This window comes from Phasianus colchicus, chromosome 9 (genome assembly GCF_987193195.1).
Source record: "Phasianus colchicus chromosome 9, bPhaCol1.hap1.1, whole genome shotgun sequence".
Classification (NCBI taxonomy): domain Eukaryota; kingdom Metazoa; phylum Chordata; class Aves; order Galliformes; family Phasianidae; genus Phasianus; species Phasianus colchicus.
Genome location: NC_143444.1, coordinates 5,455,009 through 5,478,978, shown reverse-complemented (window position 1 = coordinate 5,478,978; position 23,970 = coordinate 5,455,009). Strand labels below are relative to the sequence as shown.

Sequence of the window (23,970 nt, the reverse complement as noted above, 5' to 3'; positions counted from 1 at the left end):
CTACTTTCCAACACAAGCTCCAGTTTATAAAACTAGGGGATGAAAATCTGCCACTGGCTCCAACAGCAACAGCCTCCCAGGGGAGTAAAGCTTCTCAGAAAGCAGATAAAAGCAAACAGATTTTTCTTCAAAACTTCATTTCTTAAGACCTTCAAGAACTTATAAACTCAGCAAGACGCATACAATGAAGAACAAAACTAATATCCACAATGCAGTATGAATTTCCCACCCATTTCCCTTCCTTTCTATGAAAGCAGTAATTATGCCCACTCCATGCAGCTATGCTAACCTGTGGAAACAAGAGAGAGGATTTCCAAAACACAGAGAGACGTAACTTGTAACAGGCTGAGAGAAAAGGCAGTAAGCACAGCCAGACTTTAACAAAACTCCATTGGACTTGCAGCCGTCCACCAAATTAAAACCAGAAGGCCCTACACAACAGCTTAAAGCAGAAAATTAAATATACGGTCTGAGCGCCTGTCCAAAAAAAAGGCCAACTTTTCCACAATTAATTCCAAGTAACTCTCCCACCTTCCAGCACCCCTGCCCATGGCTGTGTGCACACTGGCTGGCTGTGGGCAAGAATTTGCTTCCAGAGCTGCATCTGGTACTGCAGTTCTCTCTCTCCTTACTTATCTGCTGCTGGCTTGACAGGAAACCACATGCATAGATACCAGCAGCAGATCTTGTTATCTTCTCTTTTCACTGAAGGATACATGAAGCTGCTCTTCAGTCTCTATGACTTGACAGAACAAGAGGAGTCCATCTATCTTTTAGAGCTGCGCTGCATCTTGCAAGGATGTGTTGTATCTTTGTACAAAAGAGAATCTCATCTTAATTAGTACCATGCTGAAGCTCACAGGCAAAGTAAATGGCCATTAAGAAATGTCTTGCAGACGCTAAGTAACAGCTCTCATTGTCAGATGAAAGGAAGGATGAGGTGGGGAGGTCTGTGAGAAAAAAAGCCCTGAGCAACAAGGAACCCATGGGAGTCATCGCCCCTTGGCCAGAGCTGCCCATGTGCCTGAGCAAGAAAAGAAATGATGGAAAAGGTGGAGAGGAAGGAGGAAAAACGGCTTTTAGACAAACAGATCAAAAGCAGTTGACTACAAAGCCTTGTCCTCTGGACAGCTTGACTTTTGTAGCAACGGATAGATTGGATATGGTCAAGTACAGCGAGCTCCTTTCATAAAAGCAACCTCTGGAGGACTTCAGGTTTTTTGCACATTTTAAGATGTACCCGTTGAAACTGCTGGCAGTGAGTTTTTGAAATCTCTTCACTTCTCCAAATTTAAAAATATTTGTTCCCAACAGAGCACAGGTGACAGCACAGAGCTTGGTGTACCACCGTGCTGCTGGAACTGCAGAAACAGAAACTGCTGTGTCCCGTGGGGCCATTCCTCCCTCAGAAACATAAAGGTTGCAAAAGACCACTCGGATCATCAGGTTCAATCATCAGCCCATCACCACCATGCCTGCTAAACCACATCCCTCAGTTCTCCACAGTTCTCCAACACCTCCATGGACACTGACTCCACCACCTTGGCAGCCTCTTGCAATGCTTCACCACTCTTTCTGAGAAGAAATTCTTCCTCACATTGAACCTGAACCTCCTCTGGCCCAACGTAAGTCCATCACACTTCATCATTTTCCCTCCCACTGTCAGAATGGCTGCCTTGATTGATCCTGCCTGAAAGCAGAGACCCCTAAGCAGACTTTCTGTCAGCTCCATTTGTAATCTCCAGCACAGGGCATAGTACTAAGCTTTTCTTTTATGGCACTTTCACCTTTTTCTCCAGTTTCATAATTGCACCCTGAGTCCATAACGCCCCGCTACCTGCCCATACCGCTCCCTGTTGGGTGCAACACCCATTGAATACCATTGGACAAATCATGCAACAAACACCTCACGTCACAGGTTCAGCCCATGCCTCATCAAGCTGGGAGCACAAATTGTTCTAACAAACCCTTTTCGCATGACCAGCAGCCAGCCTCTTAACTATTATTGTCAATTCTTTAAACTCACTTTCATTTGCATCTTTCCATCCTGAGTAATTCCCATGTGGTCCAACCAAAATCCTACGAAGGATTATCTCCTCCACAAGTCTTTTTTTTCTTTTTCTTTTCTTTTCTTTTCTTTTCTTTTCTTTTCTTTTCTTTTCTTTTCTTTTCTTTTCTTTTCTTTTCTTTTCTTTCTTTCTTTTTTTTTTTTTTTTAAGGGCTCAGTCCAAAAACTAGAGAAAATACTATAAAATTTTGCCAAAGTGGGCAGAGACTTCTGGAAATTACAAAGCCTCTAAATCTGTATGCATGTTGATGAAAAGACCATATCAGCCGACTTCTTCAGCCTTCAGCCCCTTGTTTCCATTCGTTACTGAGAGTTTTCTAAGTAACCTAGAGGGCTTTACACTGTTTGAAATTACCATTATGACAGCACGTAATCCAATTACCGAGAGCAAGCAGGCAGCAGTCCTGCTGCACATGGAAGAAAAGCTCAAAGTTTGCTTCTTGTTCCACCTACGCAATCAGCAGCTGAGTGTGCTTCCCTATGCGGGCAGGGGGCCCGACCCACACACCGGGCAGCACCAAGTACTGCATCCTGCACGCTCCAGCCTGAGAGCTGCTGCCCCGTGTGGCGTAGGATGCGATTCGGTATAGGATGCTCCTCCTGATTGCTTTTCCTTCTGGAGGTAATAACTTAAGGGCTGACTCTGCACAAAGTGCCTCATTAATTCTTTTGCAAAGCAAGAGTCGAGAGCGGGGCACTCTCACTTCCAGTAAGACAGCAAACTCGAGACAATGATTTCATGAGGTTTTTGACAATGATCTGCCTGTACACAGGCTGGCAAAGTGCAGCTGTGCTCAGTGTGCTCCAGGCATGGGTGGGCACCTCCCTCCGACGGTGTCCCCAGCCCAGCCCAACACATCTGAATCGCATGTCCTCCTGCACTGCTGTGAAGCAGCTAACACGTTCCCGAATGTCTTTACTGCAGTAATTCAGCATCAGGCTTCTCGGGCACTCTTGGCTGCCTTCACTCACACGCGCACCTGAAAGACTCCGCTGTAGAAGCGCAGTGTTGGCGGTGATGTGGGAGTGTGTCAATGATAAAGGAATTCGCAGATTGCTCCCCTGTGGCTCCGAGGGGACCCGGGGCCACACGCAGCGGGGCAGCTCTGAAGGGACCTCGTAGACAAATCCACGAACCTCTGCCAACTGCTTTTGGGTGAGAGCCATCCATCTGACGTTTGGAAGTCTTTGTGCTGTGACTCCTGGGGACCCGGAGGGCCCCTTTGCAAATCCCTGACCCGCTGCCGCGCTGCGTGCAGGCAGGTGAGAGCACAACGCATTCTTACAATTACCGGCCCTCAAATTAACAAAAATACACCCTAAGACGCACCCTGGAGAATGCAGACTTTAACAGCGTGACAAGCAGACACTTAAAACAACTTCGGCTTTTTCACTCCTCGCACCGTCCAACCTCCCGCCCAAGCCCCAGCCCAGCGCTTCTCCCACCGCAAAGCCCCACGCAGCCGGGTCCCTCCGAGCCGAGCCGACCCGCCGCCGTACCTCGGATGTAGGCGCACTTGCTGTCGTCCAACGGCCCGGAGGCTGAGCCGCCCATGCTGGCGGCGGAGCGCGGAGCGGCTGGAGCCGCCGGGAAGCGCTGCCGGGGAGCCGCGCCGCCGCCCGCCCCGCGCCTGCAGGCGCCGCCCCGCCGCCGGTCGGAGGCCCGGCCCCGCCGTCCCGATGCCGACCCGGAGAGCGGCGCCGCCTCACGGCCGGGCCCGGGCTGTGAGCCTGCGGAGTGCGGTGGCGGCGCTGCCGTTAAGGGCTGAGCCGTCCAGCACGATCCCGGTGCCAAAGAGTTTCTTTGCAAAGTAAGGTTTTCACTGTGGCTGTCCACGGTGTGTGACTCGCTAAGGTATTTTCTTCTGTTTTGCAGTTTTCACTAGCTCGGTTGATTTGAAAGAAGCAGCATGCCATAGGTGTAGATATAGGACAAAGAGCAATAGCCTAAAACTTGAACATAGGAAGTTCCATACAAACGTGTGGAAGAACTTCTTTATGGTCAGGGTGACGGAGCACTGGAACAGGCTGCCCAGAGAGGTGGTGGAGTCTCCTATGGAGACATTGAGGATCCGGCTGTTGTGTGAGCTGTTGTAGGGAACTGCTTTAGCAGAGGGTTGGCCTCAGTGGTCTCAAGGTCCTTTCCAACCCCTTGGATTCTTTAATTCTACGGTACTGTGCCCAGTAAGTTCAGCATGCAGCTGATGAGTTCCAATATGCATTGTGTGGTGTGCGGAGTTGTGGTGGTGTGCTAAAGATTCACAGCAACTGGAAGCTCTGTGTCTTGGATTTAAATACTCCTGATTCTGCTTGCACACACCTCTCACCTGCTACAAAACCATTCTAAGTCTTGCTCGAGATGGTCATGCGGGAAGTACCCTTGGAGATTAAAAACTTTCAGGCTGAAGCTCAAAGCTTTTAAACCAATGCTAAACCCAGATAGATTGGAAATACTGAAGACAAAACAGAAGCCTTTGGGTAACACCAAGTTTAGTGTTCTTCTAGAACAGTGCTCACTGTGTCTGTAAGCATCTTGGCTGAGAATTTAGCCCAATACTAAATAAGCCCAATACTAAATAAGCACTTCAGAAGTATAAGGGGGGTGAGCCTTTCACTGATGTGTTTGATGCCTCTACTTGGAGGACCACGCTTGCCAGCAGAAAGGCAGCTGCTGTGGCTGCTTGTGGCATGTCTCTGAGCAGTGTGAGTAGGTTGCAGAGAGGAAACACACTGTGCTGTCCTGCAGTTTGAAGCATTTATGTGGAGTGGAATTTGGCCTCCAGTGAGCGCTGCTTATCTGAGAAGCCTTTCCTCACGTACAGCCTTGTGAAGGATGCAAGTCATCTCTGTGCATCTGGAGAGAGCACCTATGGGAAATCTATGAGCTTGACTGGCTTGCTCTTCTGTGTCATCATTCAGCACTCAGAAAATACACCCAATCCCAGAAGCTCAGTGCTCCTGAACAGATGCCAGTGTGCAGAGGGGAAATCTCTCTGTCTAATTACAGTGAGGGTGAAAACAAAATGAAAACAGATTTTTATTTATAACATTTTAAGCATCAGTAGAATCTGATCCCCGAGATGCCCGAGCCTTTCAGAAGTGCTAGCTAATTAAAGAACATAATTTTCCTTTTAAGATAAGAAACTGCTGTATTTTAATATCAAAGTTTGTATGTTCAGCATCTTAAAAAAGATTCCGTAAGAAGGTCAGATATAAACAATCTTCCTTTGCACTGTTTAATAACAAACCTATCCTTCTCCAAGATAAGAAATTGGCCCTATTAGATTTTAATCTGATGTAGCATAACCACGCTGCAGCTGTCAGTGATAAAGTGACACTTCAAAACAAAAACACCCCTAGCAAAGACAAAACAAGTTTGGTTTTCTCTGTAAAATTCTGATCTTAACAGTGAAAAAAAAAAGCTTCACTTTTCTCCTGAATCACTACTTCTCTAAATAGCTGTTTTGTATTATGGTCTGAAGGGCAACATGATTAAGCTCTTCTGTATTCCAGAGAATGTGAATGCGTGAACCAGGTGAAGAATGCCCTGCCTGCACCTCCTCCCAACCAAGAGGAGAAGATCCATTTCTGGTGGTGGTGTGACTTCACTGATGGCAGCGTGATGAAGGACAGAGGTGGTTTCTGCATCACTGGAGCCCAAGGTGCACGCATGGTCTGTATCCATGTAGCAGCCAGTGAATGTACTGGGATCTCTCATAGCCAAATATGTGCTCTACACAGACACTATGCTGCTGTGTTTTCTATCAGCCTCCTGCTTTATTTCGGGAAAGGAGGCAGAAGGAGACTGCCTTCACGCTCACTTCTTTGTCATCTCACTGTAATTCAACCCTGACTTGACTAAGACATAAGCTTGACAACAAGATCCATTCTCAACACAGGCAGCCATAGCATGCAAGTAATAAACTTGCAGTGGTTGTTAGCCAAACGCACAGCCCTTTCCATGACCACAAAGCTGTTCAGCTGCAGACAACTTATCAGAGAGACTGATAAAATCTGTGCCAAGCTGTGGGCCACTTCCTCTGTGTACCAACACTTGTCTAGTTGGAAGGTGTGCAAGAAGCCACTTGCTTCAACAGAGTGCAAAACAGCACCCTACTGCAGCCTTTGCTTAAGAGGGAACTGCAGGGTTCATTCTATGTGTACTCTTCCACGACCTTCTTGGTTGCCTCATAAGCACAGTTTTGATATGTTTAAATGCTTCTGCAGATAAGCATAACCTTATCAATCAGTGGAACCATTTAAGTGAGATGCATGTGATATCCACTGGCAGAGAAGAGTAATTACCCAAAACTACTTTGTATGATTTCTACAAAAGAAAGCAGCCATTTAAGTCAGACTTCTGTAAACAGAAAAACAAGGTACTCTTGACAAAGACAGCTGCAATAACAATAAAACAAAAAAGGATAACAATAAAACAAAAAAGGATACATAATAATTATGTACTGCCAGAGGAAACTGTTAATCATTATTGTACAAATGTCAAAACTAGGTTACAGAGAGTACCAGGAAGACATATCGAAAGATAAAAGCAGCACTTTTCTCAGGGCAGGCTGTTTGGTGAAATATATTCAGACTCCCTCACATCTCAGTAACATGGAAAAATGTTACTCTTAAGGGCTATTTTCAGAAGGAGGTCCTAAGATGTAGCTGGGGAAGATACTCTAACAGAATCACGATTGTTCTGGGTAGCAAAAAAATAAAAAATAAATAGTATTTTGATAAAATGGCCTTCAAAAAAAGTAAGAGAGACTGGCACGAGGTACTGAAAACCCACAGACAGGTGAAAAGTAGATTCTGATTGATTCTTAAGGAAGGGCTTGACAGGAAGATAGTATATGAAGTGCTACTATATTGTAGGGAGGAGAGAAAAAGGGTGTGTGTGGTAACTATTCAAAGAAAGAAAACAGATAAAACCCCCAAGTTTTGTTACTTCAGAAGATACAGATGACAGTCTGAAATACTCATCAAGGAGGAAAAGAAAGGCAAATGTATACTTCAACAGCAGAAGTAGTGAGATTTTATCATTTGTAAAAGAATCTCTGTCTTTCAGTAGTACTTTGAGAGAACATAGTGTACAAGGTGGTACAGGACAAAATGTGATCAGTTTGGGGCCCTCACTACAAAAAAGACACTGAGGCACTGCAGCGTGCTCAAGGAAGGGCAACAAAGCCGTGAGGGGTCTGGAGTACAAGCCTTATGAGGAGTGGCTGAGAGAACCAGGATTGTTTAGTCTGGAGAAGAGGAAGCTAAAGGAGACCTTATTGCTCTCTCTTACCAGTGATAGGATGACTGGAAATGCATTGGGGGAGGTTCAGGTGGGATTTCAGGAGCAATTTCTTCTCCGGAGGAGTGGTGAGTCATTGGAACAGGCTGCCCAGGAGGTGTTGGAGTCACCATCTGTGGAGGTGTTGAAGAATAATGTAGATGTGGCACTGGGAGATATGGTTTAGTGGTTTAGTGGGAAAGGTGGTGATGAGTTGGTAGCTGGACTTCATGATCTCAGAACTCTTTTGCAACCTTAACGATTCTGTGATAAATGTTATTTTAGTCCACACAATTGAACCTGATCCATAATCCAAGAGATTTTTAAAACTTTTCAACAATTAAGCTTTCTTATAATCTGCTAACAGTGATGTGTCAGAGTTCAGTTATTCTTATGTAATAAATACATACACCTAGCTCATAGTGAGGCTCAGGTGGACATCGGCCTTACGACAGAGCTAGGATTTCCAGTCATAGTATCCAAACAGCGTATATCTTGTTCCTCAAAAATACATACTTAGAATGGAACAGTAGAAAGTTTGGAGTAAAAAACTTTTTTTTTCTTTTCTTTTTTTTCTTAGTTATTAAAGAGTGAAACAAGGTCATGAATGCTATACTGTAAATAATGGCTATAACTTGTCTGGGTTTTGATACTTGAAATTCTTGAGTAGGAACACTTGAGCACTTAGGTCTTAAAAACAGTAAGAAAAGCAAAACTTAAGAATGCTGCTTAAATAAAATCACTACTAGGATTAGGAGGGAGGCACCTGGCTAACTGTGTACCTCTGAGAGAAGCTATATTTATTTCTTTCCCATCTCTAAAGGCCCTTCACTGTGTCTTTGATTCCCAGTTCACTTGGAGTACAAAGAATTGTGAATATATTCTGTTATATTTTTTATAATCAGATACCCAAGTTCTTTGTTTGCATGGCGTATTATTAACCTGAATATCATGATTACTTTTAAAAAACATTTTCTAAAATTGGCCTATTATAAAAAAAAAAACAGATTCTCTGGAGTACTGCTCTGGACATTCCGGTCATAGAGAAGGATGAACAGTCTGGACACCATGAAGACTTACACAGAAAAGTCCTATGAAACCAGTAACCTCACCAGAAAAAGAGACTGCACCTTACCTTAACTTTGAAATAATTTATCCCCAGCCCTGTGGTGAACAACTTCCCTGTTCATCTCTTCCTTCTCTCTCAGTTCTTACTGCTGCAATTGCTGGCCTTAACCCCTGCCATTTGGGAACTTAAGGAGATCATTATTTTACTCTTGTTCTTTTGATACCAGCCTTGTGACTCTTTGAAGTTGGAGAATGCCTTTGGAAGGCTGGAGAGGCAATGCTGTATCTAGAAGAACAGGCAAAGTAAAGAGGCTCAGCAAACTAAATACAAACAGGAATCAGTATGGAGGAAATTCAGTTTGTTAGGACGCAACACCGAAGTAAGTGAATCTGGGAAAGAAATGAAGTCTCTGAATAGGGATATGAAATTCAGAATCCCTAACCTGGTGTTCTTGATTTTCTTTACCATAAATTAAAGAATCCTAGAGATGAGAATTGCCTCTGGCTGTTGTCTGCTCCATTTGCCTGTCCTAGTGGCTAAGGAATTATGTCTTTTTTGTTTATGCACAAATTAGAATACATTATATGTGTTGAAATGCTCTTTACTAAATACACAAATCATGTTTGGGAAATTCAAACACCATTTCCTTCTCAGTCACCAGGTTATGAAATCTGTTAAATGACAATGCTGGAGGTGATCCTTCCTGCTCAGCTTGCAATAGAGGCTGTAATTTAATTAGTTAACGACAGTCTAATGTTGAATGCAGCTAACATACAGGGCTTTTGCAAATTCATTGTTGATGCAAGCTTCCTCACTTGATGCACAGATTTTCTCCCTTAGCCTCAAACAGAGATACTGTATAGAAACAGCTGACTGCACTTTGTACAGGTACAGAAGAGCAGACTGAGAGACAAAGCTCAATCTGTTAAGTCAGCAGAAAATTCACAGTAAAAATCTATCCCTTGTAGATTCAATGGACTCTATTTCCTCAAAACAGCACCCACATCTGCTTGGGAAGACAAAACAACTACATAAGTGGTGAAAATTCATATATAGGTGAGATTAGCAGGAGGCTTTTAGCACAGGTGACAGAAGGAGCCTCAAATAGAGGGCAGTTGTGTTAATGGAGGTAGGCTGAGATTAACAAAGATGTGACCAAAATTTTCTTCCCAAGCAAGGAGATGCTCATGTATTATTAACTGTCTTCCAGAAATACAGTAGGCAAATGCTGCAGAATGATCATGCAGACATGATTAACAAAGGAGAGGACTATATTCCTCATGACATCTGGGTTTGTGTCTTCTGGGCACAGATGGTTGTGGTTGCTTCTCTTTTTTTTTTTTTTTTTTTTTTTCCACAGTATATTCATTAAGTCTAAACACAGGGTTTAAATGCAGTCTTCCTGTTCCAAGTCTCCATTTTCCATGGAGAAGCTCCTATTGGGAACCTATCCAAGAAGGCATATGCAGTGATTGAAATGGGATTTGCTAAACTATCTTACACACTGAATGCATTACAAGAGTTCAAAAGCATTACCAATGCACAAAGGAGAGCTGAAATGTTTGGCCTTTTTTTTTTTTTTTTTCTCCTGTCTCTCAGAAGTGATTGTCTTCTCTGCTTAATTTTCTTTCTAGATAATTTACAAAAACCTTAGCACTCCTAGGTTTCTAACTATAATAAATGGATCCTAACATGTTTACAAGTTCTGTTCATGAAGCTTACGTTCTCATTAAGTCCATCCATTCATACCTAGCTTCTGACCTGGGAAAGCTACACAGCAATAAGCTTTCTCAACTAAGGGCACAACTAATTGTACTAATCATGTCAGTGGGTGAGGTACCTGCTGATCCTTGTAATCCTGTTAGCTTTGTGCTCCTCTCCATCTCATCTGCAGGCATGCAAGAATTTGCTCATGCAAGAGAAGCTCCAGCATTCGGTGTGACATGATTTGTTTGTGAATGGCACAATTTATTTGTTAGATCTGCTGCAGTAATGTTAACTGGTATATAAATTGCTGAAGCGAGAACCAAGAATCTTTGCCATTTATTATAACCAAGATTTATTCAGGTAATAATTTTGGAGTTCTTCATTGTCACCTAGGAGAAAAAAAATGTAATGGAAGAGTGTATTACTTTCCTTCACACTGATTTTCTTATGCTAACTCTCCTGCTCTTCTAGTCGTTAATGTGGGCAACAAGTAATCTGTTATTTAGCTTATCTGGCCTGTGTTTGCTCTAGCTATCAGTACAGCAGTTGCTGTATCTTACAAAACATATGTCCGTCTGTTGGATTAGCTTTGTTTTGTTTTATGTTCTTCTGTGTTAAACACTAAAACATTTTTTTAAATATACTTCTGCATTACTGCCGAGCAACTCATATACACATGCCAAGTGTCTGTTATGTCTCTTATAATGATTAATGCTGATTTGTCTAAGCACTACGCTTTGCTGCAGTAGCAGTGCAACATGCAGTTTTGATCTGTACAATTTAGAAAGTACCTAATATCTCCTTTTAGCTCAGTTCTTTTGTGCACTTCTATGTGACAGCAATCTACTTACAATTGATAAGCTCTATCAAATCACTAGTAAGGCTGTCTTTTTCAAGGCAATTTAAATGTCAGCATTTATCACGCTTTTATAGAAAAGAATAATACTAAAAAATATTGCTTGCTTTTATATACACACATCCATCACTTTAACTTTGGTATTTTTGCTGTACTGCATTGAACATACTGGTACATTCATTGTTCTAAAACAGTCTTCTGCAGAAAAAAGAAAAAAAATCATGACTTTTTTGGATAAATTTTAGCAGAAATCTCTGTTCTCCTGGCTATTCAGGTAGTGCAGATTTAACAGATTGGTTCTGATCACAGTCTGTTGCAATAATGTTTGAGAGTGCAATGCAGCTATTGCTTTTCCTTCCTTTTCTGTTTCATAATAAACTTAGTATTTCCATAGGCACTGAAATCCTCTCTTTCCTGACATGAAAGGAAAAAAACATTCTTCTGTTATTCAACTTACTTTGAAACATGATGATTAGGAATATTATCACAGATCACAGAAAAGTCTAGGTTAGAAGGGATTTCTGGAGACCATCTGGACCAACATTCTGCTGGAAACTGGGCTGCTGTGTTCAGTTGTCCAAGTCTCTGTCAAGCCAAGTCTTGAATATTTCCAGTGAGAAATTTCTAGCACTTCTCTGGGCCACCTATTCCAATATTTCATTGTTCTCACCATGAAATTTTTTTCTATTTATACCCAGACTGAATTTCTTCTAGAAGTGACTTTTTTTGTCTTACACTTCATGTGTTTTCTCTTGATGTGGTCAGATAGGCAAATAACTAGCACTTGCAAGTCTAAATAAACAAAAGAAACAGCAGTGGCTTTGTTTTATTTCTGATTATGTCATGTTGAATACTTAGCAATTGAATGACCTCAAGGCTAGCTTTTGTCCAAATAATAATAATAAAGTGCAGCTACAAACCCTCTTCTTGCTCTTTTGCATAGCCTACTAAGTACTGGACAGAACTCAGCAGTCGAAGTAGTCTGTCAAGTACTGAGGAATCAGGGAAGTAGGCAGGAGGTTAAAATTAACAGCACCCCTGTTCTGCTATGGCCACCCCATTTTAAATGTTTTTCAAGGACTTTGTCTACGCAGTATAATTGTAAGGGTCCAAGCTGCTGCCAGAAGGCCTCTATTCAACTCCCATTTTGTGCACTGCTGTAGATTCAAAGCAGTATGCAAATCTAAACTTGTAGTCCTGCCAACAATTACCTGTTGCTTGGTGCACTGCCCAGAATAAAACCCTGTAAAATTTTAGACTCAATTTTAGACTCATTGCCCTGGTATATTAGTATGGCTATTTAAACAATTGCCAAAAAAAAAAAAAAAAAAAAAAAAGGGAGAGAGAGAGATGATAAAAATGTTTAGATTATGGAATGAGCATGCATAATGGTTTGGCTGCAGTTCCCTTCTCTTCCCAAAATACGTGAAAGAATAACAAGAGGAAATACTAAAAAGGACCAGCAATCCAAACAAAAGTTGTGAGGTCAAACTCTCACTTGTTCCTCCTTCCTTCTCTTTATCGCTGCTAGCCACTTTGCTGCTGGCTCCAGCTGAGGGGACTGCTTGCATTGTTAGTCCATGGACAAAAACAATAAACGACAAGAAAGGATTTCATGGGTCCCTGGTGATATCTTGAGCTGTTCCAAAGATTTGCATGGTGCAGAATGAAAATCCTTTGAAAACAAGGAAACAGAAACTGAAGGACCTGCTAGAGATCCTTAATTCCAGTCACCATCACAGGCAATTATTCGTGAACTGCACAAAGGACAGCTGTGTTGGCTGTGTTCAGGTGCATCTGCAAAGGATGGTAAGGTAAAGCACTTATTAGCTTGGCAAGACTGTAACTTCAACTGACAGGGATGAAGTAAGAACTCAAACTAATTCTGAGGGCTTTTACTAGTGGTAAAGAAACATAGCCTGGGTTGGAAGGGACCTTAATGATCATGAATCTCCAACCCATCCCACCACAGGCAGGGCCACCAACCTCCACATTTAATCCAGCCCAGGCTGCCCAGGGCCCCATCCAACCTGGCCTTGAACACCTCCAGGGATGGACGGGGCATCCACAGCTTCTCTGGGCAGCTGTTCCAGCACCTCACCACTCTCTCTGTAAAGAACTTCCCCCTGACATCCAACCTAAATCTTCCCTCCTTCAACTTAAAACCATTTCCCCTTGTCCTGCTGTTATCTACCCTTTGGCTGACTCCCCTCCTCCTGTTTGTGGGTTCCCTTTAGGTACTGAAGGCTGCAATGAGCTCACCCCACAGCCTTCTCTTCTCCAGCCTGAACAAGCCCAGTTCCCTCAGACTGTCTTTGTAGTGGAGGTGATCCAGCCCTCTGATCACCTTAGTGGCCCTCCTCTGGACCCTCTCCAGCAGCTCTACATCTCTCTTATGCTGAGGGCTCCAGACCTGAACGCAGTACTCCAGATGGGGCCTCACGAGGGCAGAGGGACAATCACCTCGCTGTCCCTGCTGGCCACCCCTCTTCTGATGGAGTACACAAAGGTCTTCACGCCAGTAGGTTTTCACGGCACTGAAATAGGAGAGATGTTTAAATATAAAAGATTGCTCAGTGAAAAGTTTGCATCAACTGAAATCTGCAAAAATAGCTAAAGGACGGTGAAACTTGACCAAGCACAAAGATGTTTTCAGAAGCATGTTGCACTTGAGTACAAGACAGGTGCCAGTAGTTGCTATTCAGCCAGTTCCTGTCATTTCTAGGTTTGTCAATGCAAAAAGAATTGGTAGATCCTGTCTGACAGTGCTCCCGTGTCCTGTGTCCTGAATGGTTCTGCTGTCTGCTGAGCATGGCATAAAAATAAACAGTGCCAAGGTTGTAATCTAGCTGCATACAGCCTGATTCAATATTCTGGAAGCACTGAGCCAACCTGAAATGTATTGATTTAAGTCTTTGCAAGTGATTTTTCTAGTTTAACAAGGAACCAGTTCAGGGTAGAAACTGATATCACATGGCTGTAACTGAAGTATGATGTGACCAAAAATAAAGAAAACTGTACAGTTCCTTCTGAGTCTGCTCTCATACATCTAGTTATTATGGAGTGATATAGACCATACTTTTAATTGAAAGCTGAATGAATGACAGAAATCACATTTTTGATCAATGCTCATATATCCTGACTGGTGCAATGAATGTTGAATGCAGTAACTACCAAAGGTGTGGATGTTCAGTTGTCCACCCCATACAAAATATAACCTCAGCCAAGACTTCAGACTATTCCGTTTCCTTTTACGAAGGTGTCAGTCGGTACATCAAAAGTTACTCCTTGCTATCTGGCTCCCTCTTCTGCTCGTTTACTTATGTAGCCTGCTGGAGAGAAGCTGCACACATCCTTCTCCTCTGGTAACGTCCTCTCGACCCACCAAACTTTACCATTCTATTTTTCAATTGTTCCTTCTTATTACCCTCTGAAAGGCTCCCAGGCAACCTTGGTTTTGTTAATGAACAGTTATCAAGCAGTTAGTTTTCTTTACAAAAGAAAATTATCCCTAGCATTTTTGACTTACCACGACCCAGCTCCTTGCTGGTTGTCTCTGGTTTATGGACAATTACTTTTGCCACAAAATGCCATCTCCAGGTATTAGTCTTTATCCTTCTGCCTCTTCTACCTTTTCCCTCACAGAGTCACCTTCCTCTGAAGATGAAGCCAATTGATTTGTGTCTAACCACCACCTCACCACCATTGCACTGCCTTCAGCCTTCTTGCTACTCCAATCTCTGTGGTAAGGCAGCAAGAGCAGTGCAGCAGAGATTGTCCCTGCACTCACAGAGACAACAAAAAGCAAGCAGGCATCTTGTGCCGCTGTTCCAAGTAAAAAAACTTTTGCACAAAAATTCTGTATCTGCAGTAGAAGACAATCAGAGAGATGTGATTTGTGACTTGTAATCTACTCTAGGAAACCTGCGTTAGCAGGGGCATTGAACTAGATGATCTCCAGAGGTCTCTTCCAACCTCCATGATTCTGTGGTCCTTCAACTGAGACAGTAGCTCTGAGATGGAAAATTTGCTCCATGAATGGGACTTCTGCCACTCCTGTAAGCCTCGTGAACCCACCTCTTTATCTGCAGATACAAGTCTGTGGTTCCAACCCCCACAAAAGGCAAAGCAGGGCACAAACCCTGAAGAGTTTATGAATTCATGTAAGAGGAAACAATGCGGGGCTAGCACTTCGTCACGTCTGTACATCATCCTCTCATGGGCTGACTGCCAAACCTCTTTCTCTTCCATTTCCTTCCTCCCTCTTACCTTTTTTTACACTCTGCCAAGTTGCTCCCACTGCTTCCTCATCTTTCTGTTGAGTGTTCCAAATGTTCTTGTTATCATTTTGTTTGTTTGTTTGTTTGTTTGTTTTTCCCCTACAAAAAGCTGCAAGAAAGTAGAAAAGAGAGAATGCCACAGAGATTTAGTTACTGTTTTGCTATAATTCTTACGGTACTTAATCTAAACATTTTTGAAGGCTTTTTCAAGGTAGACTTGGGATGAGAAGTAGATTCCTGCCATCAGTAAAAAATCATGGAAAACTAGTCATTCATTTTCTCCGGACACCTTTGAAAAGTACTTTGCAGGATGGCCTTTTCATTATTCTCTGATCAATGGCTACATGATACTACAATAAAGTCTTTTTACAGCAAAGCACATTGAACACTTGTTTTCAGCTGTTTTGGGGGAAAACTGGTCTGCAGTTTAACAGTCCAAAAATTCCGCATGTCTGACTTCTCCAGACTCAGATTTTTCTGTAGATTTCCTGGGCTAGGATGAAGCCTCCCAAAAAAGGCACTTGCAATTCCTGTTTGTCCAACTAAGCTATGATGTGATGTATACCTCTTAGGGAAAGACGGTTGTGTGGCTCCAACTGCTCTTGTTGGTGTAAAGTGTTCAGAGCCAGAGCATGTGCTGAGCCTGGAAGCTTGTGAAAGCTCTTTCTGTAATTGTGTTGTGGATTTAGGTCATCCCCCCCCCCCCCAAGACTTCCTGATGCACACCATTCAACTTCTGCAAAATAAACCATTGAAAGTAGTGGGAAAAGGAACCCACAAATTGAAACCACCTACTGTATGATTTACTCCAGTAAATCTGTTCCTGAAACATAGTGGGCAATTCTGTAAAGAATACAAAAGAATGTAACAAAGCTTCCAAAAATGCTTACTCTTTTATGAAGTAAATGTCTTGGTATCTATTGACAATTTCCTTTCACTACCACTTAGCTTATCCCTAGTGATGCATGGAACTCCTTTCAAACTGCATTCTGTTTGAAGCCAATTCTTTAGATTGTTTCCAGGGTTTGAAGTAGGCTTGTTCTAACTTTTCTTTATAAAGCATATTTCATTTGCTGCTAAATTACTACCCAAAAATCTGATTTTTGTGGTAAAAAAGATGTCAGCTTTCTCCTACCTGCTTCTGCTAAATTCAAGGTTTTCAAAATCTCTAGCTTTGACCTTGGAGAAAATGTAAAGTTTTCAAAGCAACTTCTTTTTTCAAGTAAATATGACTTATGTACCCTAGTCATGTAGATGAGAAGAATCACTCTATTCTTTTTTCCTTCTTCCTTTCTTTCATTCCTTTCAATTATTGTATTCCTAAGTTGTGTTTGAAGCCATCAGATTGAAAACAAAACAATCCTCCTGCTCCCCCACAAACTAATGAAGAACTTTTAAGAACTTCTAGACAGGTTTTTGTCTTTCTGATGAAATCTGTCAATTCCTACCCTCCACAGTTTCTCTTACTTAACTTTCTGAGCTCATCTCAAAATCGTAGTGTAGCTTGCTTTTACAAACTTGAACCCAGGCAGAAACTTCAGCTTTAGCTCACTCTATACATCTAACATAGGTACACTACAGAGAACCAAACCTATCTTGGTAATATAGTCAATTCAGGGACATGTAGATGTAGAGAAGCCAACTCAGAATACCTTAAACTGTTGCTTAGAGTACACGGTGTGAAAAAAAAAAAAGTTCCAACTCAGTGTTATGGGTACAAAAGAAAAAAAGCTGCTTTGATCCATTAACCACCCTCAATAATACTCCCTTTCTGCATTCATCCCAAGGTCTCTTTTCCAGTCACACTGGCTACATAATGGAAGAGTTCTTTTAGCCCTACTAATTTTGATTGTCATTGTGCTGCCACTGTTATGTTAATTAGATTAAAGCAGACTCCCACTGAGACTGTCACAATGATGATCATTGCAGTTATCCATCAGCTCTCTCCAAAACCACTTTCAATGGCTTTGTAAACTTGCTGTCCCCACAGACCACAGCGTTATGTGATGTGAATGCTCTTTTCTGACCACAGTTGTTCATAAACACTGCAGTAATCAATACAGGAAAATAGATTTGGAATGATTGTTAATCTGAGGCACATTATCCATCTTTCCAATTAACTAACCATGAGGAAGGTAATGGGAACAGAATAAATTTTAACTTGCTTAACATACAATTAATACTGTCAATTTTTAACTACAAAATGAAAATATTGCATGGAATTATCCTGTCAGAAATTTAAAATGATAGTACATTAATACTCACCTTTTCCTTTGTCTGAAAAGATTGTCTGATTCTTTTTTTCCCTCCTATTTGTTTTCCTTGCCCTTAAGAAATTTTAGCCCTTGCACTGGTCTTTTCCACAGCCAGTTCTATGGGATTTCACTTCCAGACTGCTGACTTCTAAATCCGTATCCTGACAGACATCATCTGACTAAAAAAAAAAAACAACAATACAAAACAATGGAAGAGTAAGTGCTGAGTTTCCTGACTTGACTTACTGCATGAAGATGTTCAGCAAGAAGGCACTTCTCATTATCAGAACTTGTAGGATGGGCTTCATAAATACAGGTTCTTTACAAATGACATGGAAACCATTATGATGAGTCAGGTGCTTCTCACTAGCTTTTTACCTCATTTAACTGAATCCAAAAGATTTGAGTCTTCTGTATCTAGCATGCATGCTTGCGTGCACATGTACAGGCATAATATGCTTTATTTGTAAATCTGTATTATTCAGCTCATTTCTTACTGCAAATGTGAACCAGATGTGTGAGGCTGCAGGGAAGAGAGATCAGCTATTTCTCCAACCTCTGTTCTTATTGGTCATCTGGAAAACAAACGTGTTCCCAGTAGTGGCTTTAAAAACAAATTACAAATACAGGAAAGATCGCTCTTCCATGTCCTAACCTGAAAATAACAGAAGAATAGAAATGGAACCTAAAAAGGGAAAGGATTTCTTCTTTAGGCCTCAGCATCTATCAAATGTGACCACAGATTCCTAATTCATAATGGTGTTCAAAAGATTACTGGGCAGTAGCTGTCATTGTCTTCAGTTGCAGGAGCCCATTCACCCTAAGTGACTTAACTAGGTTCACACTGGTACCTGTAGTACAAGTAGAAATTGATCTAGACCTTCTTACACAATGAATCTCTAACAGCAAAATTCTATTTGCTATGCTGAACTGAAACACAAGGATGAGCAATATGCACTACCACTCCACAATAACTTTGATCTCAGATCCATGTGCTGCAAACTCAAGTGTTGTCCAGAGCATAGCAGCAGGCCTGCCTTTGAGTTAAGCAACTCTTGACATTAATGAGAAAAATGCTGCATTATGAATAAGTGGGCAGATTGCTTTGCTAAGCCACACGTTCATAGGAACAGGACCACAGCTGACAAAAACCTATTTTTCACAGTTTGATGAGACCGCTGTGTAAGTTCAAATAATGGAAAGAACAGATGAACTGCTTTATAATGGAAACACACAACTCAGTGACAGTCTAGCAAAAATCTACCTATCCTCTGAAGAGTGTGGCATAATCTGCCAAGCTTCTCCAATGATAGCTATTGGTCCATACTAGATATGAGCCTATGTGGGGCATGTGCTTTGACCACAAAGCAACCTAAATCTGTGCTATGAGAAGTATTTTAAAATAAGGTGTAAGTAGAGGGAATAAGGAGCCATTCATTAGCTATAACTGATGGTGAAAAGCCAGGCTTGACTAAGCCTGATGTTTTCTCAGAATTTTCTCCTTTTTTATTATCCTCTTTGCCTACTTCTATCTTTGTCCTGGAATGTTTGTTTTAAAACATCCCCGTGCTCACCACTTTTTAAATTCCTCATAAACACAACAGGCTTTGTACTCATTTACCTCTTCTTTTCAGTGAAAACTTCAACTTGGGAAACTGTGCTCTAGATTGAGGCACTCCTTCCATGAGATCTTTGCAGATGCCTTCAAGGTGTACCTCATTCCTACTGCTGTGTGGTGTGAAAAAATCCCACAGACAGTGGGATCTCCTAAAATACCACCTTCTAAAATAACATCCAAGAGGCTAATACAAAAAAGCAGCTCTTTGCTCCCAGAGATCAGCAGCAGAGTAACCAACCACCAGCCAGGCCTTCAGTATACAAACACCAAGTGGTAAGTTCCATGTTTCCATTCACACTTAGTTTGAAGTTTGCTCCTTCTGGTTCAGATCTCAGGTATGCAGGCATTGCTTCTACAAATGTTGCCCCACTTCTTCTTGCCATGTGCAGCTAATCTGTGCAGGAGACAGCTTTATTATAGGATAGTCTCAGTCTGCAGAGGTTTTTCCCTGAACACCACCACCTTCTCTACTTCACAGGACTTTGCTCTTGTCTTTGCTACGTATATATAGTTACTGTAAAAAACTGTTTCAAAACATTTTGTGCAGAATTTCCCATACAGGAAGCAACACAGATAAGGTATTAATCACATATGATTCTTATATGATGAGGATAAGACACTACAAACATGCTTGCTGAATAACAAATTAAAAAGTTGTAAAAATGGCTTTATGATATCCCTATGTCTGTTCAAGTTACCTGTGCTAGGCACTGAGGCCAAAGTATTTTGCATTTCTGTCTGCTCTGAGACTACCTAGATCCTTCTCAAACTATGTGTCAATTCTCCTCAATTATTCTAAGGCAGTGAAAAGGTAAAAAACAAACAAACAAAAAAAACCCACCAAAACAAGAACCACCCACAAAAACAAACAAACAAACCCACCACTAACTAAATAAAAAAGACCTTTTTCCTCTCAGTACGCTTTGTATAATCCAAAAGTAAGTAGTAAAAAAACAGTTGCAGGAGAAACAAATACTGCTGGATGCTTAGCCTGATTTCTGTCCTCTTTACTGCCCTTTTTGTAAGAGAAAAAGAGAAAGGTGACTGCAGGAATACCTACAGTTTCAACAAAGCATTTCAAAAGGTCATCATTTGCAAATCTTACAGAGAAATGTTGAGCCATTAAAGCAAAGGCACAAGGTTCATTTGTAATTATTTTGAAATAACTGCTTAACTGCAGAAGCCTCTGCATAGCACAATAAAGAGAATCCAAAAAAAACAACATTTAAGTCTGTAGAAAAGAAACACCAACATGGTTGGAGATCCAAGTCTCGGTAAGAGGTTCTGCCACACTCCAGAACTGCGTGGATTTATTACTAGTGACTTAGGAGAACTTCTTTGTAAGAACACCACCAAACCCCAGTGCTTCAGCTGTGGGTTTTCCCTTTGCTGCCAACTCACACCATGAAGTTCAGACCTAGTAATTTGGCACCCTGGAAAACATAGTGGGCCTGAGTCATTCTGTCCGAGAGTAGGAGTAGAGAAATTCCTACTGCAGTGTCCCCACTATAATTCTTTTGTTTGTGGGGGTGTTTTTCTCTCCTGCCTTCATACGGAAACTAACTCACTGCTGCTGTTTTCTGGCTTCCTTATCATCACTCATGTAGTACAAGTTGCTTTGGTTGCTAAAATGTACTTTGCATGTCAGGAATTTTGTCGTGCAAATTTTGCCATTCACTCATACCTTTGCAAGCAAAGACAGTGCTAGCACAAATTAGCCCTGGCCCCTAGCTGTGACACTAGTGGGAAGTGTGGTGGTGTGGGACTTTGTACTGCAGGAAGAGAAGAAAGGATTACAAATCTTTATTGCATGTGGCTAGAGGAGAACAGAAGAAGGTCAGTGGTAGTGTGTCAGCCACACGCATTCTCTAATCTCCCACAAAGGGAACAAAAACACTCAGTGGGAAAGTGAAGGACTCTCCCAGCAGTAAGCTTAATATTAAGCTAACTTAATAGAAGCATTAAGTCTTAGAGCAGTTACAGCACAGAGTGGAAATAAGCTGGACAAGAGGAATAAATCTACCCTATCAGAGATGAAATTGCTAGTGAATCAAAGCCAAAGAGTTCACTGTATTTTCAATGAACAGCTTAAAGGAGAAGGAAGAAGGGCCAGGAAGCTCCCTTCACTTGCTAGTCAGCACCAGCACATCATAAACTAGCCACAGTCACACCTACGCTGGGCACCTGGATGACTTTGAATACTGTCAGGAAGGTGCTACTTTGGGCAGATAAACAGCTTCTGTCTGTTTAGTTATGATGCTCTCTCTCGCATGTGCTGACAGAGAACAATTATTACCTTTGTTGTGGTTAAATTTATTGATATGATTGTCTTCAGAAGCATGTAGTTTAATGATGTTATGAGAATAGTGAAGATACCAAATACCAAACATTGCTGAATGACTACCAGTAGTACCACTACTGGTACAGACTACTGTTTTTCACCAGCAAGAGCTGCATGATTGTAGGGTTTGTTTGTTTGTTTGTTTTTGTACTTACACTGGGATGGTTTACATCCATTCAAATACAAAAGCTATTAGACTACAGTGCCTGTTCAGAATTGAAATATTTTTTCCAACATCCTCTCTCACCTTTGTCTTATTACAGAAGGCGTTAGAGAACATGGCCTGATACTCACCATCAAAGCTGGTGAAAGACTCTGATGCTCAAAGTCTGTTTCCATTCTGCACGCTGCTTATGAAATACATTGTAGTCCTGAGTTGATATAAGATGTTAGTGTCAGACACATCAACATACTTAAGGGATACACTGAGAGGATCTTTGTAAACAGGATGTTTACCATGTTACTACCTGCTCCCAACTCTGCTATTCCTAGCTTATCCAGGGCTATCTTTGGTTCAAGTGCCCAAATGCTGGCTACACGCTGGTCTTGAGTGGCTTTTTTTTTGAAAGCAAGAGCTTTATAATAGTGAATTACTGGAGATCACCTGACGATCTGTGAGAACTAAAGATCCTGCAATGCAGGAATAAAGCAGATAGAATCCCTAATTTGTGAATTTTGATCCTCAAGTAACATAGTTTCTGCTACAACTCCCATTTATACTCATTACTTTTCTGAGTAATTAATAAGCCATGGTTTTCTCCTTCCCACTTATTTTTGTGTGCAAGTTTCAAATAAAGCCACTGTCTTCAAACATGATCTAGATTACAGAAGAGCTGACTTTTTTCTGACACATACTGTTTTCAGTGCATACACAAACAAGAGTCCAGAACGTGTGGCACATCACTGGAACAGATAATAAGCTTATGTCTCTGGATGTGTAAAACAGCTGAGCATAACGTACTATACACTGTTAACAAGAGTATGCAGAGTAATTCCCTACACTTATCTTCAAGATGTCCATTTGAACGTTGCATAAAGTGATATAACTTCACCCTTGCTATGCCCTAAGTCATCTATTACTTTGAGTATGATAAACCTATCTACAGCCAGAGAGCCCTGCTTGATATCTGTATGAGAGTGAACTTAATGAAAGGGCTTAGTCCCTGCCTTCACCATACCTTTGTGATGCTCTCACGATCCAGTGAAGGGTACATGGCAGTTAGAGGCACGCTGCAGCAATGTCACACCACTCAATACAGGGCAGACAAGCGTAACAGTGTACCTGGGGCACCGCCAATGACCTTACCTCCTCTTACCAATCCACTGACAGCTTATTTTCCCCTCATTACCTAGCAATATGGGCATTTTCTACTTTCCTTCACATTTTATGTTATTTACTGTTCTCTGGCTACAGACTGGAAAAATGGGAGCACTTTATTTTCCATTTTCTTCTCTATTTATACTAGTTTCTAAAAGGCAGTGAATGGGTGACCTTCAATCACTTCAGCAGGTAATAAATATTTTACCTGGAAGGAGGACGTGGAAACAGCATGTCTCAGTTGACCGGAGTAATTTTCTTTACAACTCTTTTGTTGCCACAAGGAGCAGAATAAAAGTTTCCATTACACAAGGAACACTGGAAGCCACAAGCTGATGAAAGCTATCTCAGCTATCATGCAGCAGGATTTTTTTTTTCCTACCTTCTGCAGAAAAAGCTTTCTGCAAAGAAAGGAAATGCTCACAAAGGCTTGAAATACAATATTATCCACATCCTAGGCTTTCTTATCTTCACTGTGAGTTCAGAATCACAGAATGATGGGATAATGTGGGCTGAAGGGGACCTCAGGAGCTCCCTGCCCTCCCAGGCTCAGCTCTGAGGTCAGGTCAGGTTGCTGAGGGCTTGAGCCACCTGAGACTTGGAAATCTTCAAGTCTGAGGACTTGTCTTCCAAGGCTGAGGACAGGACATCCTCCCTGGACAACCTATGACTCTTTGAATGGTTAATACGATAAATACAAAACAAAATCACATAAATATTCTCATGAATATGGTGACTTGGATACCACTGGTCTAACATCATCAATGGTGTTGAATTTCTTTCTGTGTACTCATTTGTTAGTCTGCGTGCACTGTGTACTTCTGCATTTCACTAGATGCTCCCAACGCAGCTCTCACCACTCCATCCTCATTAGATCTGCCTTCATTATAACTCCATGCTTGTATTTTGCAAATCTTATTTTTACATCCTGCGATCTGCGGAGCTGTTTTGTCTCACAACAGCTTTACTGTGGTTGCACCCCCAAACTGTAGGCCCGCAGAGAGGCAACTTTCCCCACAGGATTTTTGCTGGCAGCTTTGGCAGAAGCCTTCCCTTCTTCGTTGCTGATGCACAGCTGGAAGCAGGAAAATTTCAGTCATTAATTCTGCTTTGTTTCATTCTGTCTAGAACCGGAGTTCTTTCTTAATCTTTCTATGCTATCGTTGGATGCCAA

General features: G+C 41.8%; 1 protein-coding gene and 1 long non-coding RNA gene across 4 annotated transcripts in view; both read right to left on the bottom strand.

The window, feature by feature from the left end:
* NIBAN1 (niban apoptosis regulator 1) overlaps nucleotides 1-3,702 on the bottom strand; it is a 62,048-nt gene extending 58,346 nt beyond the window's left edge. The window contains exon 1 of the mRNA XM_031595512.2: nucleotides 3,569-3,702. Coding sequence (XP_031451372.2) covers nucleotides 3,569-3,623 — 55 coding nt within the window. The 5' untranslated portion in view covers nucleotides 3,624-3,702. The remainder of the gene's footprint in view (nucleotides 1-3,568) is intronic.
* A 6,058-nt stretch (nucleotides 3,703-9,760) lies between these two features.
* On the bottom strand, nucleotides 9,761-23,905 carry LOC149916783 (uncharacterized). 3 transcript variants are annotated; one of them, XR_016469064.1, is made up of 8 exons: nucleotides 23,005-23,905; nucleotides 21,773-21,849; nucleotides 17,530-17,698; nucleotides 15,254-15,373; nucleotides 13,332-13,521; nucleotides 11,442-12,781; nucleotides 10,262-10,517; nucleotides 9,761-9,868 (listed from the first exon to the last, which is right to left on the bottom strand). It is a non-coding gene; the product is annotated as an uncharacterized LOC149916783 (long non-coding RNA). The 3 variants fall into 3 exon arrangements; XR_016469063.1 differs by having other exon boundaries at nucleotides 10,262-12,781; XR_016469065.1 differs by having other exon boundaries at nucleotides 10,262-12,781; nucleotides 13,398-13,521.
* Between the last annotated feature and the right edge of the window lie 65 nt (nucleotides 23,906-23,970).